The 18403-nt window shown below is 47.0% G+C and overlaps 1 protein-coding gene across 3 annotated transcripts in view; it reads right to left on the reverse strand.

The window, feature by feature from the left end:
* Nucleotides 1-17107, reverse strand: part of MTMR2 (myotubularin related protein 2) — a 51999-nt gene extending 34892 nt beyond the window's left edge. For all 3 annotated transcript variants that reach the window (XR_013838250.1, XR_013838251.1, XM_079973774.1), the window contains exons 1-3: nt 16721-17107; nt 9763-9868; nt 135-210 (exon numbers count right to left, since the gene is read on the reverse strand). Coding sequence is in view for 1 of the 3 variants with exons in the window: in XM_079973774.1 (XP_079829900.1) it covers nt 135-210; nt 9763-9868; nt 16721-16806 (268 nt within the window). In the remaining 2 variants the exon portion in view is untranslated. The remainder of the gene's footprint in view (nt 1-134; nt 211-9762; nt 9869-16720) is intronic.
* Between the last annotated feature and the right edge of the window lie 1296 nt (nt 17108-18403).

The following is an 18403-nucleotide window of genomic DNA, read 5'->3' on the forward strand; positions in this document are numbered from 1 at the left end:
TGATTTAACATACAGTATGCTGAAAAATAAATATCTGATATTAAACCACTGTGTCTGCTTGTCATACCTATGTATGTGTAACCCAGTGCTATCTACCCTGGGAGAAAACGTCAAAGAGAAATATCTGCACATACCCATGTCTTTAATGGTTTCTCCTGGTAGCAACGGGGGCTCCTCCATTTCAGCCAATTTGTTAGATTCCCTGAGAACCTAAGATGAAAATCAGCTACATCAATGTTAAATACTTTAAAAAAATAAGATTATTTTATTGTTTTCCAGGTAATGGCAAGATGAACAAGCCCCTTCTCAAAGAAGTACAGCACTGATTTTCATAATAAAACAATACAAATGATATTGCCCATCACACAAAAGTATATTTCTACAGGGTGAGTCTTTTAAAAGAGGTCCCGTGGAACATGTATACTCTGTATCCACGGGGCCTCTTTTAAAGGACTCACCCTGTAAAAGTCTCCACGTGAATCGGGAGCTCCACATTAATGCTCTTTTTTTGAGCAGTATATGAAATAAAACTAAGCCAAGCTGAATCATATAAGTTATCGGACTTCTGGGTGTTCCTTTGTGCAGTTCATTAGTTCTTAGTGGGGGTAGGAATGACTAAATCCCACAGTTGCAAAGACCAGGCTTGTTCATAAACCAACCCATCTGAAGTTTTACTCTTTCCATTCGTGAAAAAAATTATAATTATCCGCTGATAATTGGATGCACAATAAATGAAATAATGGACAGTCTGCCGCCATTCTTTCAACGTGCCCAAAATCAGTCACACGAGGCAGCTGCTTCGCTCCAGTTCTCACACAATTCCTGCCTGAAAGTTGATTCTCTGTAGGACCTGTGCAGCAAATTGTACATGTAGACTGCAATTTGTGAGAAACCTGTCTCCATAAGGGCAAAGGTGGGGAGCCTACCACCCTCCAAATGTTGTTCCAGATTGCCCAGCCAGCTTTGACAATGCCCTGGGTTAAAGTAAGAGTAAGAGTAAGAGTAAGAGTAAGAGTAAGAGTAAGAGTAAGAGTGTGTGTGTGTGTGTGTGTGTGTGTGTGTGTGTGTGAGTGAGTGTGTGTGAGAGAGAGAGAGAGAGAAGATACTGACAACAAGGACATCTTGCACCAATTGCTGGAGTTACTCCTTTTGCACTTTTCATTTACTTACGTGTAAACTGCTGCATATTTGGACCTGCACAAAATTATCACACTGCACCACCACAGGATTCTCACAACTTTCTACACAATAGATCTGCTGCAAACCCGCCCCCCCCCCCCGAACAACAACAGAACAGAAAGCCAACCGCCTTGCTTTATTATGGTGGCGAATGGGCTTTTTCTGGGGATTAAATAAACAGATGTGGGGTGTGGGGGGGAGAATAACTCAAGTCAGAACGATTGAAGCAGCCAGCAAAATCACTAATCCCATGGAAAAGCCTTGTGTCTTAATCGTTTGGCTTTTTAGAAGAGCAGGGGGAGAAGGAGGGAAATAAAATCATGCAGAAACGCCATATGCAGATGGGTCGTTTTATGATGATGCACATTGGAAGAAATCTGGAGGCATGCCGTAGACTAGGCAGCCAATCGAGCAGCAGGCCGTAGGCTTGCCAGCCAATCAGATTCTGCAGATCATCTCGCAGCATCCCATTTTGCTTACAAACCGGACACAAAGAATTAAGTTAGCACCCTGCTTTGAAGTAGCAGAAATACAGAAAGTCGTCACTCATAGAATCTTACATTGTTGCTGCTTTTTTTCTGCAAAGTGCTGCAACGTGGACTGAAAAATAAATAAATAGTGCAAGCGCCTAATTGGGCAGACACAGCATTTCTTACTTGAATGTTTGCAAAGTTTGCTAAGATCATCTACAAGAAGCTAGGGGGGAGTGTGTGTGTGTGTGTGTGTGTGTGTGTGTGTGTGTAGCTAGCATTACCCAGCATACAACTGGGCATCTTCCTGCAATTGCCCCATTCAGTTTACTAAAACCCCCAACTCCAGTTTGGTGTAAACACAAGAGTAAAGGAAAAAATAAAAATAAAAAATACACACCTTGGTCCACCACATTTCATGGATACAGGAACCCCAACATTCCTGCAATGACTTAGGGTGCTTACAGACTACCGCTGGGTTTAGTAGCATACCAGCAAATTTGTGTGGCATCATTAAAACTGATGCAGCGCTCTTGGCACAACGAGCCCACTTATAAAAACAACAACGACTGACTTTCTGCACCAAGGAAAGTGGAGGGGAATTGCGGGCGAAAGTGTGGGATAACAGTTGGTCTACACAACATCGCACAAACAAATCGGCATGAATGCTCAGCGAATAGCAGGCTCAAATAACTTTTCCCATAAATTTTGTGCAACCAAATCAGGCTGAATGCTCAACAAGCAGGTTGCCTAGTTTTATCTGTTTTGGTTGATTTGCCAAAGCTACCTCCGCCATATTTTCTCAGACTCCTCCTTCCCCTGGGCCACACCTAGACCTTTCTTTGAAGGCGGGAAGAGAGGTGACTTAAAAGTTGCACTTCTTCACGTTACAGCTGATGTCAATGGCAATTCTGGCTGCCTTTGAGCAGCCTCTCCCCTGAAGCATTTCCTCCTAAATCAGATCCAGGAACATAGTGGCAACGTCTAACCCAGGAGGACAGAAAAGCTCATGCTATCTAGTTCTTCTCAGACAGCTGACTTTCCCCCCAGTACAGATCTTTGCCCATTTCCCATTCATTCTAACATTATCCTCATAGAACAGCATACATTTTCTTCCTCCGAAAACATCCCCATTATAGATGGATTCCCAAGATTCTCAAAAAATTTTGGGAATCCATCTATAATGAATTAAAAAAAATTCTTAAATACACATTTGTTAAAAAACCCGAAGCCTTCCTGCTGGGGATAATTGGTAAGGATATCAAAGAAGAAGATAGAACCTTTTTTCAATATGCAACGGTGGCCGCCAGAACCCTCATAGCACAGTACTGGAAAACACCAAAAATCCCAACACTAAAGGAGTGGCAACTTAAATTATCCGATTATTTGGAGCTGGCTAAATTGACACAGAAAATAAGAAATCAAAGAAGTGCAAAATTTAACAATGAATGGGATAAATTTAGGATATATATGGAAATAGAGACAAGGGGAAAATTAAAATGTTGATCAGAAACACATATGTACTTATAGAAATCACAGTAGGCATGAGATAACGCTTACTACGTAAAAAGTTTTATTAAGGAATAGACACAGCAGATAGATAAACAAGATAATAATTTCCGAAATCGAGATAAAGGGAAGTGGATCAATGTCATCAAAGTTGTATGTATTTCATGTTTTGTTTGTTTGTTTGTTTTTCTCTTTTTCTGTTTTTTCTTTTTCATTTTGTCTTTTGTATGTCTGTGAAATATATTTATGTCAAAATTTAATAAAAAATTAAAAAAAAAAAAACATTATCCTCATAGAACGGCATACATTTTCTTCCTCCGAAAACATCCCCAAAATTGTTCAGACTGCACCCACCTCTCATGCCACTGTTAAATTAACTACATCATGCCACTAAGTGGTACTGAAAATCCCTGTTTTTAGCTGTTAGTTAAACAAAGCAGAAGGGAAGCGCCAAGGGAAAACTGGTGCAATAGCATCAATTCATCAGAAGTGCCCCCCAAACACAAAAAAGGAAGTGGGAGGAAAGTGAAGTGTCTTTGCCATTGTGTCAAATGATGGGAGCATTGGCTTCATCACACAGGGATGAATTTCACGCAGGAATTTTGATCGCTGACTCAAACCTGGAGCCGCAAATATGAGGCAGCGGTAGCATCTCTTTTAAAAATTCAAAGTTGAAAACCGGGCTTCCATCAGAGGCTGCCTTGCACCTAGTCACTGGTCCCAGAATTGTCAGAACTAGCTAGCAGTAGCTCCCCGGGGTTTCAGAAGGGGAGTCTAACAACCCCAACCTGTTTGGAGATGCCAGGGATCCAATCTTTGTGTGCAAAATGCGCACTCCAACAGCGAGCCACTGTGGCGTTCGTACGGAGCCCCCGGTCGTCTCATGGAGTATTGACCCGTACACCACTAATCCGCTGCCACCAACCAGGTCCTCCTGGTAAAATCACTTCAGCCTCAGTCAGCTTCTCAATTAATAAAGGAGAGTGTATTTTATTTCAGAAACAAACTTTTACGGCATTCCAAATGTGGTTGCTCTTTACTTTCTTCGTCTTATTTTCCTTTCTCTATCTCTTCTACCTCCCCACACTCAGGAACCCACGGCCCTAACTGTCTCTCTATTACCAACTGCCTTTCCCAACCAGCCAACCCACTAAAACCAACCAACTACCCACCAACCAACCAACAACTCCTCCCTGAACTGGTTTTATAGTCCCACTGATTCCACCCCCACCTCCACCCCACGCCCGGTCCTGACTGGGCAACCTGTTTAACTATTTCCCCTCCAGCACTCTCTCATATATGTTAATGTCACAGCCACAAACCTCCTTGACAAAAAGAACGAGAACCTGTCTTGATCAAGGAGGCTCACAAAACCCACACATATTTGGCAATAATAATAGAAATAATAATAAACCATCTACTTTTGTTCAGATGCTCGGCAGGGCTACCTAAGTTAAAGCACAACTCGGACTGCTTCCCTTTCAGACTCGTAAGAGAGATGAAGAAAATCCCTTACCCCGTTGTACATTGCAAAAAAAGGAAAGGGAAGAAGTCTGCAGAAGGGTTCGTGGTAGGAAGGCAGGCAGACGCCTCAGAGGAAATAACGGATCAGGTCCCAAGAGGGCATCCCAAGGCCATGGGCGAACTCCCTTAAGCGCTCAGCTCCTCGCGAATGACAATCATAAATAGTTTCAGGGCGGCTTCTGCACGGCACGTTTAGTGCCTATGCAAACATCTAGGGGACCTTGAACATTATTAAGATCACCTTCTCCTTTGGCTGCCTCTTGAAACATGAACATGCTTCGGAGGCACTTCCTTTCCCCCTTGCCTCAGAGACAGAAGATTGACCGAGTCTGGCTCTCCCTGATCTCATTTGCACTAAATCAATATATTGTAACCTGGGCCTTGACAGGTCTATGACGAGAGAGCTATAAATAGAGGGCAGGGGGAAAGGACACTTGGTATTAAAAGCGAATCCTGCTCAAATAAGCAGAATTCATGCCTGTCAGGAGACAATTGGGGTGGGGGGGTGGGGGGGCACAGACGGGTGGAGAAACGGCAATGCTGAGGTTTCTTTGGAAAAGAAAGTACACAGAAAGAAGGCAGAGTCAGTGGATGAGCTAGGCTCACCAAGGTCCAAGAAAAAAAAAAGATGAGTTAAAAAGAAATTGCTGCACGACCTTCCTTCCTGTCAGGGTCATTTCAGACAATGCAGAAAAGAGAAGCTCCTTCATTGCCAACACAGGTTCCTGCGGTTCCTGAAGGGCATTTCCATGTTTGGAAATATGACGCAACACACACGTGTGTCCTCATGCACCGAAGACAGTATCGTAAAACTCCACCCCCCACCCGTTCCTCGGCCTTCAGAAACTGAAGGCAGACAAAACCACGAACGACAGGGCCTTGTTAGCTGTGGCACCACAACCATGGAATGCCCTTTCAAGAAGGGAGGCATGCAGTGAAAATAATGAGCCCCTCTAGGTGAGTTTTTTGTTTGTTTTCTAGGTTTTTGCAGGTGTATTCCGCAACATGCCTTTGGCACAATAATAGTGTGTTAGTGATGGATTTGTTCTGCTTTACTAGATGTTCCGCAATGACATTATTACTGTCTGGAGGGGGCTATAGCGGAACAAAAGCAAGACAAAAAAAAGACCACTTGCAGCATGAAAAGTTACTGGATTTCAGTGGGGAGAATAAAGGACATGAACCGATTGGAAATGAGCAGTATAATCTCACCCTAAGAGTTGTGGGAACTATAGTTTGCCAAGGAAGCCGAGAATTGCTAGGAGACCCCCTGCTCCCCTCCCAGAACTACAGTTTCCAAAGTAATTTAACCATCAACCCCTCTTTACAGGGAACTCTGGTATATGTGAGCAGAATAGGGAGTCCCCCAACGGCTGCCAGCACACTTAACAAACTACAGCTCCCAGAATTCTTTGGGGGAAGCCATGACTGTTTAAAGCGCTTTCAGTGTGAGTGTGGCCAGTCTCAGCCCATTTCAGGTGATATTGTGGGGGACATCGCTGCCACCAGAAAGCTGAAGCACAGCTGGTCTGAAGTGAAGCCCACATTTTGGGGCACAATTCCACCTGAGGGGGGAAAACCGAAATGCTGTCACGATGCGGTTAGAAATGAAGCCAAATACTGAAATACACCTAAGCTACAATGCAGGAGAAAGGTCTCAGTAAATATCCCATCAAAAATCTGCAGTGCACGAGAGACCTGCCTTTGCTGCTCGATTCCTTTTTGCGCTGCCTCAGCGTCTCCTACATTGAACATGCACCCTTAAACTTGCCCACATTTCAATGGATGCCAGGACTTGATATGCCTCTCCCCTTCCATTCTGAACAGAGGAGAGAGACAAAGAGCCACCCCTCTGTGAGGGAGCACATTAATGGCTGAAATACACCTATTTTCCACCCCCCCTACTGCAGGGGGTACTTGATGTGGGGTACGGCATGCCTGCTCCATTGATTTATAAGCTGTGCAATATATATATATATATATATATATATATATATATATATATATATAGTAAAGGTACCCCTGCCCGTACGGGCCAGTCTTGACAGACTCTGGGGTTGTGCGCCCATCTCACTTAAGAGGCCAGGGGCCAGCGCTGTCCGGAGACACTTCCGGGTCACGTGGCCAGTGTGACATCGCTGCTCTGGCGAGCCAGAGCCGCACACGGAAACGCCGTTTACCTTCCCGCTGGTAAGCGGTCCCTATTTATCTACTTGCACCCAGAGGTGCTTTCGAACTGCTAGGTTGGCAGGCGCTGGGACCGAGCAGCGGGAGCGCACCCCGCCGCAGGGATTCGAACCGCCGACCTTTCGATCGGCAAGCCCTAGGCGCTGAGGCTTTAACCCACAGCGCCACCTGCGTCCCATATATATATATATATATATATATATATATATATATATTACACATTTTATATATATGTGTGTGTGTGTGTGTATAAAATAGACCGCTGTTTCATAAAAAAGAGACGATCAAAGTGGTTTTTAACAAAAACACATAAACGTATTAAAAAGTTAACAACGGGCACCAATCAGGGGCGCAGGAAAAGTGTGTGTGTGGGGGTGCAGCCTAGCCCAGGTGCCATCCTGACGGGGGAGTTGACAAAATAGGGGGCGGCCCTCACCACAGGGCCTGCAGCACACACAAGCCACGTGTCTCCGCGCCCACAGGATCGGCGCTGTCCGCCCGCTAACTCCCCCCCCCCAGCTGTAGGGCGGCTGAGGCCCCGCAGCATGCCCCATCCCTATGGGCACCATGGCCTGCCCCTATGGGCGGTTCGCCCCATCCCTGGGCATGCGAACCCAGGTGCCTGAGAGGCTTCCTCCACTGCTGGCACCAATTAACCATTGTGCTCCTGCCACTTTTTGTGTTGCTCCACCCGGTCAATGGCAGCCATTTTGTGTTATGTCAACCACCCCAATGGCAACCAACCCTATGATTCTATGAACGTTGGAAGTCAGAAACCTTTGCAGATCTCACTGCAAGTCACCATAAGCAGATCCGGATCTCCCTTCTGCCCACCTCTGCACTACAGGGTCAGGAGCTCGGCCTACACTCGAGTAGCACCCTGGCAGAGACACATGCCCAACTGGCATGATCTCTCCCTCCTGGTCGATCGTTCGGGAGCTGCAAAAGCTTTCTTCAGCCCGAACATCACAGCGATTGATGCCAACTGACACCGGCACACTTAGGGATCCGCAGAGTTTGTGCAGTTGCGTAACAGACCTCAGCAACTCAGCATTTTGGCTAATCTTGAGATGGCAATACTAGATGAATAGCCATTCTACATATGCAGCAAATCCAGTTGCTTCTCCTCGCCCACTTCCAGACTATGGCATTCAGAATTTCTGTGGGGAAATATATAGGGCTGTCATACGTCTGGATTTTCCCAGACACAGCCAGGAAACAAGCTTGAAAATGGTGTCTGGGCGGATTTTTGCTGAATCGCCAAATTGTCCGGGAAAACCTAGACGTATGGCAAGTAGGGTGTTTTTTTAAAAAAGCATTGTTTTAGAATCCCAGAAAAGCTCCAAAATACTTTTTTTTTTTGGGGGGGGGAGGAGAGATGTTCTCAACAAGTGAGACAAAAAACTCAAAAAACTCCTCAACAACTTTACTCTGAATTTTCACTTTTGGGAATATGGCAACATGCCGTCTCATGTATTAATCAACATAGAATCATAGAATCATAGAATCATAGAGTTGGAAGAGAACACAAGGGCCATCGAGTCCAACCCCCTGCCAAGCAGGAAACACCATCAGAGCACTCCTGACATATGGTTGTCAAGCCTCTGCTTAAAGACCTCCAAAGAAGGAGACTCCACCACACTCCTTGGCAGCAAATTCCACTGTCAAACAGCTCTTACTGTCAGGAAGTTCTTCCTAATGTTTAGGTGGAATCTTCTTTCTTGTAGTTTGGATCCATTGCTCCATGTCCGCTTCTCTGGAGCAGCAGAAAACAACCTTTATCCCTCCTCTATGTGGCATCCTTTTATATATTTGAACATGGCTATCATATCACCCCTTAACCTCCTCTTCTCCAGGCTAAACATGCCCAGCTCCCTTAGCCGTTCCTCATAAGGCATCGTTTCCAGGCCTTTGACCATTTTGGTTGCCCTCCTCTGGACACGTTCCAATTTGTCAGTGTCCTTCTTGAACTGTGGTGTCCAGAACTGGACACAGTACTCCAGGTGAGGTCTGACCAGAGCAGAATACAGTGGCACTATTACTTCCCTGGATCTAGATGCTATACTCCTATTGATGCAGCCCAGAATTGTACTGGCTTTTTTAGCTGCCGCGTCACACTGTTGGCTCATGTCAAGTTTGTGGTCAACCAAGACACCTAGATCCTTTTCACATGTACTGCTCTCAAGCCAGGTGTCACCCATCATACATCAGGAGATACCGTATTTTTCGCCCTATAGGACGCACCGGCCCATAGGACGCACCTAGATTTTTTTTTTGGGGGGGGGGGGGAAATAAAGGAAAACATTTTTATTTCCCCCCCCCAAGCCCGAGCTTCCCCCGACCCCAGCCCCCAGAACAGGTTGCCGCCCGCAAACCTTGCGGGCCTGGCGGGACCTCCCGCCGGGCGCGCAAGGCTTGAGGACATCTGCCCGAAGCACGAGGCGTGCTCCGCAGTGCACCCCGTGCTTCGGGCTGCAGGCTGCTGCCCGCAAGCCTTGGGAGCCCGGTGGGCACTCCCGCCGGGCTCCCAAGGCTTGCGGATAGCTTCCTGAAGCCTGGAGAGCGAGAGGGGTCGGTGCGCACCGACGCCTCTCGCTCTCCAGGCTTCAGCGAAAGCCTGCATTCACCCCATAGACGCACACACATTTCCCCTTCATTTTTGGAGGGGAAAAAGTGCGTCCTATAGGGCAAAAAATCCGGTATTTAATCTAATTGTAGCCTCCTCTTTGTACTACTAGTTTTCTACATATAGAAAGTTTTTCTTCAAGGAGGAGCCCCGAAACTCACGGCACTCTTGTCTAAAGTTTGACAAAACATTACCGTACTACAAATTCAATAAAAAGAAGAATGAATGATCACATGGCTCTGTTGCTGCACATGCAGATTGGCTTACCCTTAGATCCGGAGAAAAATTTTCTGTGGAAGTGGAGACGGAATCCGACGAGACGACAGAAGCAGATTTTGTACGCGCCGAATGATCTGAATGAGAGGTGGAAGCGCTAAAGGAGGAGGAATGAGGGAGAGAAGGATGGGGGGGGGGGGAAACAATTGTTTGGTGTTGCAGTATTGTATATTCTGGAGAAATTTCTTCACAGGTCTGCTGTGATCAAGAGGTCCAAGGACAATTGGTGCTTAGTCTTTTAACTATTATGAGGTGGAGAAAGTAAAAAAGTTCATCAGGCCGTAACATGAGGGTATGGTTAAGGAGCAAACATTACGATTTATTTGGACGTCACAATAAACCATAGCCTATCAGAACTGGAATGAGCCTACCCTCCAACCAGGCTTGTGAATATCTCCTCTGGTGCAGTCTAGAGGAAATTAATCACATTTTAGTATTACATCCAAGCGATGTAAACTATGAAATAAGCCAGCTTCGCAAGCCAAAATTTGGAGGTGGTTTGCCTCCGTTTTCTATTAGCCGCAGCTTGTTGTGTTGTATGACCGCAACAAACTGATTAATCTCTTAACTGTGGTTTGTTTGAAACAAAAGTTTCTAAGTTACGCCAAAGGAGGTGAGTGGGTAGGAGGAGCCTGTCAGGATAAGCCATGGTTTGTTATAATGGCATCTGAATGCAGGCAGGGTAATGGAACTCTAGAGCAGCTGTTCTCAATTTTGGATCCCCATATGTCTCTGAAGCCCAACATCAAAAAATCTAAGATCATGGCCACTGAGCCCATCACCTCCTGGCAAATAGAAGGGGAAGAAATGGAGGCAGTGAGAGATTTTACTTTCTTGGGCTCCATGATCACTGCAGATGGTGACAGCAGTCACGAAATTAAAAGACGCCTGCTTCTTGGGAGAAAAGCAATGACAAACCTAGACAGCATCTTAAAAAGCAGAGACATCACCTTGCCGACAAAGGTCCGTATAGTTAAAGCTATGGTTTCCCCAGTAGTGATGTATGGAAGTGAGAGCTGGAGCATGAGCTTGACCAAACTGCAGGAGGCAGTGGAAGACAGGAGTGCCTGGCGTGCTCTGGTCCATGGGGTCACGAAGAGTCGGACACAACTAAACGACAACAACAACAATGTCATTGGACTACAACACCCATCGTCCATGACCTGCTAGCTATGGATGATGGGAGTTGTAGTCCAACAACTTGAGAAAGGCTGCTGCAGAGATAGAATTCAATCCTTCTGTTCAGAATCAGCAATGCCACTGCTGGGATCGGGGGGAAAGAAGCACCTCCCCTCTGTGCCAGCCAGTCTTCCACACCAGCCCCTCCTGTTTGGGGTTACTTAGTTTAGAATCAAGGTGAGTAACAGCAGATTGTGGGGGGTGTACAAAATTATATACGCTGCAGAGAACATGGATAGAGAGGCATTTTTCTCCCTCTCTCATAATATTAGAACCGAAGGTCACCGGATGAAGCTGGACTGGTGGCGAATGAGAACAACAGACAAAAGAAAGCACTTCTTTCTTACCCACGATGATGGTTATATGTTACATCCGAAATCATCATCTCACACAACTGCGATTCCTGACCGTGTGGGGAATGCCCACACAGGAAGCCTATTTCAAACGGCTGCTTTTCAAACATCCTGTTGAATGTCGAAATTAGAGGGAGGGCCAGAGGGGCATGACGACACCAGGGGGGAAGGAGAAGGCCAATATTTGCAGAGCCCCTGCCCACATTTAGCCTATGTGTGTAGGGGACAGCAGAGGGGCTATGGATTAATATGAATCCACTGTTTACAGCTACATCTTAGCACGGATACCTGCCGATGGAAGGTATTTTTATATTGTGAACTGCCCTGCGGTCTTTGGAGAACTGAACATGTGGCAGAGACTGTGGTAGCCTTAAGAAATATTATTTATTCACCTACTGGCACCTTCAATCTGCATGGAGGGAGTCCAGATCTTACAGCATGCCTCTATCTCAGGTGTGGCCCTGCCTTGGAAAGGAAGCTTAAACCTGTATTTTCCCACTGGCCTGCAATATTCTCTTCACAAATAATCAAAATCCTACCATATTATTAATTTCTAGGGTTTAGGGCATGGGTAGGCGGGACGCGGGTGGCGCTGGGGTCTAAACCACAGAGCCTAGGATTTGCCGATAAGAAGGTTGCGGTTCGAATCCCCGCGATGGGGTGAGCTCCCGTTGCTCGGTCCCTGCTCCTGCCAATCTAGCAGTTCGAAAGCATGTCAAAGTGCAAGTAGATAAATAAGTACCGCTCCAGCGGGAAGGTAAACAGCGTTTCTGTGCACTGCTCTGGTTCACCAGAAGTGGCTTAGTCATGCTGACCACATGACCTGGAAGCTGTACATGGGCTCCCTCGGCCAATAAAACGAGATGAGCGCCGCAACCCCAGAGTCGGCCACGACTGGACCTAATGGTCAGGGGTCCCTTTACCTTTACCTTAGACAAACTAAGGCCTGGCGGCCAGATCCGGTCCAATCGCCTTCTAAATCCGGCCCACAAATAAGCGTGTTTTTACATGAGTAGAATGTGTCCTTTTATTTAAAAAGCATCTCTGGGTTATTTGTGGGGCATAGGAATTCGTTCACCCCCCCAAAAAAAATATAGTCCAGCCCCCCACAAGGTCTGAGGGACAGTGGACCAGCTCCCCGCTGAAAGTTTGCTGACCCCTGGTTTAGGGGGACCCCTCCAAAAAACTATAACAATAATAGAATCATAGAGTTGGAGGGTACCCTGACGGTCATCTAGACCAACCCCCTGCAATGCAGCAATATGCAGTTGTCCTTTGCAGGGATAGAAACTGTAGCCTTGTCACTATGAGCATCAAGCTGTAACTGGCTGAGGTATAACAATATAGGAATCTTCCCTTTACCGAGTCAGACTATTGGCCCATCTAGTTCCATATTGTCTACACTGGCTGGCAGCAGCTCTCCACGTTCCCAGCCCTACCTGAAGAGGATGGGGATTGGGCCTTCTGCAAAATGGATGTCCAACAACTCCCAGGTTCAGATCAGTCCACAAAATCTTTGTGCCACAATAAATCTGTTAAGCTACCACAATGCTCTTTCCTCGTGTATGCTCTAGCGTATGAACACAGTTACCCCGGGGGAATTTATCTGTAGGATATATTTTCCCAGAAGCAAACTGAGAAAGGTACCCTATACTCTGACCACGGGTGAGCTTCTTTCTGGGTGCGTCCATTCGATGATCACACAATAGCCTACAGTATCCCAAGCAGCAGTCCTACACTATTAGACCTTTTTTTAAAAAAAAATACTGGATTTTGTGGGGTGGGGGAAGCTAAAATACAGAATTCCTGCAGCCTGTGTAAGGCGCTTGGTAAACAAAGCCTGAATTGTTTGGTCCTTTTTTGCTCCACTCCAAGAACAGAAAGCCAATCAGGCATTGAAATGCAATACAGTGTTCCTATGGAACAATCCTCAGGCTCCAGTGAATCAGGCCATTCATGAGCCAAAAGGCCTCTAGGAGTGCAACCCTTTGGTTTTGGCTATAGAACCCAGCTTCCCGAGAATCTTTTGTTCTCCCTTTCTTTTCTTTTTTAAAAATAGCATGTTTCTAGACCTTAAGGCTACGGAAGGCAAGCTTGAAAGTCGATGAAGGGGGAAGAACCTCAAGACTAAATTATACACACACACATATATATATATGTAGTGATTTAAGCCATTTGCAACTGCTTTGTATTCAAAAAGGAAAAGAAGTCAGGGAAAAAAGATGGAGTTTAGCATTTTCCAAGCTAGCAGGGTGCACTCAGAATTTCTTCCCACCCCACCTGCTTTGCCGGTCACAGGTGGAAAAGATAATGGAGGTTCAACATTCCACCCAACAGTGACAAATGGCTATTAGGTCCATAAATTGCCATATAGCATATATTCAACACAAAAAACAGTGATAATTTGTTGTTGACAAAGGACAGCTGGACAGATAAAGGGCCCCATTTCCTTCAGTAGCTTAGGTAAAGGTAAATGCACCCCTGACCATTAGGTCCAGTCATGGCCGACTCTGGGGTTGTGGCGCTCATCTCGCTTTGCTGGCCGAGGAGCCAGCGTACAACTTCCGGGTCATGTGGCCAGCATGACTAAGCCGCTTCTGATGATCCAGAGCAGTGCACGGAAACGCCGTTTAGCTTCCCGCCGGAGTGGTACCTATTTATCTACTTGCACTTTGATGTGCTTTCGAACTGCTAGGTTGGCAGGAGCAGGGACCGAGCAATGGGAGCTCACCCAGTCTTGGGGATTTGAACTGCCGACCTTCTGATCAGCAAGTCCTAGGCTCTGTGGTTTAGCCCACAGCGCCACCCGCTTCCCTTAGGGCCTCATCAAACCTAAATCCAGCCATGCTGCCAGTGAAACTCCATGTGCACTGCCACCCGGGCATGTGCTGCTGTGGTCTTAGATGTACACACCTCAGGTTAGAAGCTGGTTTGAGGGGAAATTCATCAAATAGCAACATTTCTCAAGAAGCTGTAGAACACCTAGGGATTGAGTACTCCGCTTCAAACACCCGTGGTGGGAGCACACGGAAGCCAGAGTATACCATAATGCGTACACAGCCTCAGAGTACCCTGCACAACTATTTGCCTTTCTACATCGCTATGTGGAATCTGTTCAGTTTGGTTGTATTTTTTAAAATGCTTTATTTATTGTTGATGGCGACTTTTGCCTTGTTACAATTATGGACTTTTGTCATGTTGCAAGCTGCCTGAGCATGGTTTGAACTATGGAGAGGCGGCATAAAAATAAAATTATGTATTATATTGCTCTAAAAAAGACATGCTAATATGCTTAGATTAATAATGTAAATGCATCAAAACAATAAATTATCAATGACATATGTATGTATATTGAGAAAATACAAACAATCTGAATGCAATGATAAGGGTAAAATTGATTCTAGAGAAGACGAGTAGCGGTGGAGGGAAGTTAAACAGGGTGGTGGGTTTATTTTCTTTTGTTTATGTTTTTCTTTTTCTTTTTTGGATATTGTATAATGATTTAATGTTTCTTTTCTGTTGTGTATTATTTCTCTTTTTTAATTAAATTGAATGACGGAAAATCTAAATAAAAATACAAAAAGATGAAAAAAAAGAAACAACTGTCAAATCAGTGTAAAATAATAATAATAAAAATTATTATGGAAATAAGGAAATAAGCCACCAATTTAAAGCACACTGACCCCCCTTTAACGGGCATCGTTCCCCCCCCCCCAAATCAACTGGACTGAATCATCCAGGGGTCCTTTACCTTTTTTACCATGGAAACTGTAGTTTACCCCTGACACAGCTACACTTCCCAGCACCCTTAACAAACCAGAGTCCCCAAGATTTTGGAGGAGAAAGCTGACCCTGTGTTTACAATGTACGGTATGTTTGCGACCAAGGTTTATGGGGAAAGGATCATGACTTGGTGGTGGACGACCCAATTTGCACTCAAAGGGTCAAAGCTTCTATTCCTGGCATCTCCAGGTTTTGAAAAAGTAGGTGGTAGCTTCTCTACCTGGAGAGTCCCTAGCAGGTTACCTAATTACTGTACCCGAAGGAGCAGAAGAGATTTTGTTGAGGTCCTTCTCCAGGTGTCTTTTTAAATCAGTTCCCAGAATTCCCTGGGAAGAGAGACTGGTAAACCCCTATAGAAGTTGCAGGTGGGGGGTGGGTTGGAATAGGGGGTCTGCTAACAACACTCTGCACCTCTAACAAACTACAGTTCCCAGGATTCTTTGGGGGAAGTCACAACCAGTGGCGTAGCGTGGGTTGTCAGCACCCGGGGCAAGGCAAGTAATTTGCGCCCCCTAACCCTATCCCTAACCCTAACCCCCAGATGTTGCGCCCGGTGCGGCCGGCCCCCCCTGCACCCCCCACGCTACGCCACTGGTCACAACTGCTTCAAGTGGTATGATGCTGCTTTAAATGTCTGGTGCAGATGGGGCCACAATCAAGATGGATCGCCAGCTCACCCACAACCCTGCCTTAAAATATGATAGGCGACATTCAGCGTTCCAAATCAAGGGATGCGGTCAACCTCACAAGGTAGTCGGGTCAGGAAAAACGAGGCAATATAAAGTGAGAAATAAAATAAATAAAACAAGAAAATGTCCTCTGATGGAATAAATTAAAAGAAATAAAAATATACAAACACTTCCATTAAGGACGAAATAAAAATAAAGCAAAGACACACAGAGATAGAAAAAAAATCACACACACACACACAATCCTACAAGCATTGTCCTCTATTTTCCACCACGAAATAGCGCAGCACGGTGAATGGCCCAAGTACCCAAAACCTCACAGGGCGCAACCCTCTCCGCATTTACTCGGAAACAAGCCCCACTGTTTTCAGTAGCACTTACTCCCAGGTAAACTCACGGGATTGCAGCATTAAAATGTTTGGAATCCGCCCCCGCCCTGTTCTATTCAGTGCTCGTTCCTCTGCGTGTTTACTCAGATGTAAGCCTCGCCGAGGGAGGGGTGGGGAAACAGGGTGCGCTCCCGAGCGCAGGGGACCCAAACCGGCGCTTCCTCTGCGGGTTGATGGGCAAAGAGCGCTGAGGATCCCGCTGCAAGGAGCGCGCTCGGCCTCGGCTGTCCTGGAACCACCCGGAACCCCCGTGCGCTTACCAAGAATAGTGCCTCTGAGCATGTGCAGTTCCCCGATCACACCCAGCCCTTCCCTTCCCCTGGGTTTCACTACACAGGCCACCCAGGTGCAACGGGCGCAGTGTGTGCGTAATAGCGCACCTATCTCTCCAGCACTGACCTGTGCCAGTTAGAAGCGCAGGTTATGGAAAGGGGATGGAGGGAATATGGGGGTCCGCTTCCTTCCCCGCAGAACAAACAAACCAAACAACAACCCCCCCCGCCCCCACTCTCTCCTCCAGGGCTTTCCCACCCTGGAGGGTGAAGGGCGGTTTTACCTGGAGAGGGAATCCGGGCTGGGCTGGCGGGTGGCGGGCGGAGCCTCCTTGGAGGCGATGCTCTCGCAGCTGGAGCTCCTCTCCATGCTGGATCTCCTTAAGGGTGTGCAGAGGTTGTGTGTGTGTGTGTGTTGCCGGGAGGCGGGAAAGGAATCCCTCTCCCCGGGAAATCAAAAGAGAAGAGGGGATTGTCAAAGGAGTGGGAAGCCGAGAGTGGCGAAGGAAGCTGCCATGTTAGCCCACAGTGCTGTGCGCACGGCCGGGGCGGATGATGCTCCGTCCCTCCCTCCACCCCCTAAGGGAGGAGGAGGAATCTGCATCTCTCCTGCGCCCGGGAGGGCGGGAAAAGGAGGAGGCGGAGAGGCTTGCAGGACCCGCTTGTCACCATCAGCGTCTTCATTCTGGTCTCAAACGGCTGCCTCTGGTTTTTGTGTGTCTTGGAATTAAGGAATTAAGCTCTGTTCGGCGTGGGCTGACCCCGCCCCCCACAAATCAAGGAAATAAATAAAAAAATACTCGTAGAAAGATTTTGACACACCTTTCTGAGCACTTGGGGTCATAGAATCAAATAATTTGAAGGGATATTGAAATATACTCAGAGTCGCAAAGTGATTTCATGCTCTTATTCAGCTCATAGTGGTGAGGAGGAATGAATGTCCCCTCAAAGTATCTGCTTTATATACATTATTTACACAATGGGCTGCACATGATTGGCTAATTCCGGAATTCTACTGTAAGCCAATCAGGTTGTGGATTCACTTCAATCTGGAGCATGACTGGGTGGTTCCTGCCAACCAATCATACTGCTGCATTGTTCTAGGACCAATCAGACTGCTGCATTCTGAATCCTATTGTTCTAGGACCAATCAGACTGCTGCCTTTTGGATCCTATTGTTCTAGGACCAATCAGACTGCTGCAGTTTGGATCCTATTTGACTCAGTACATAACACCCCTCCCCTCTAAGTTCCAGTCCTGCCCGGGAGGTCGCATTCATAGTCCTCAAGGTACGCTGGCGGCCTACGTGTGCGTTGCGGCCTGGGGTGTTCCCTGGTCCGGGGTTCAGGTTCTGGCTCGTGTTCCAAGGATGCTGGCTGTGATGGGGCTGTTTGGTCTGGCGCAACCGGCTCGCTCAGTCGTGGTTCTGGTTCCGGTGTCCTTTCAGCCTCACGGGTCCTCTCTGTATTTACTGATTCTGCCTCTCCTGCTGGCCCCTGCTGCTCTATGGGCCTCACTGCCCCACTGTTCCCTTGGGACTCCTCTGACCTGTCCTCCTCCTCCTGGTTTTCTCCCGGGAATCGTCGGCGTATCTGGTCGCAGTGGCGGCGCCAGCATTGCCCCCCATCTGTTAGCACCTCGTACGACACGGGGCCAGTGACCCTGGTGACTGTGGCGGGTACCCATGCAGGGCCTGCCCCAAAATTCTTTGCGTACACTGGGTCCTGGGCCTCGAAGGTCCGGGGGTTCCTGCCTTCCCCCACCACTACCTCATCCTGAGCTCTATCGGGGTGAAGGCGGTCCAATCTGATTGCAAGGCGCCGACCCATTAGTAGTTCAGCGGGGCTCCTGCCAGTTGTTGAGCTGGGGGTGCTGTGCTGTGCTAGAAGGAATGTGGCAAGGCGGTACTCCCAATCCCCTTGCGTCATGCGGCGAAGGGTTTCCTTGGTGGTCCGCACCATGCGTTC

This window comes from Podarcis cretensis, assembly GCF_951804945.1.
Source record: "Podarcis cretensis genome assembly, chromosome: 4".
NCBI classification, from domain to species: domain Eukaryota; kingdom Metazoa; phylum Chordata; class Lepidosauria; order Squamata; family Lacertidae; genus Podarcis; species Podarcis cretensis.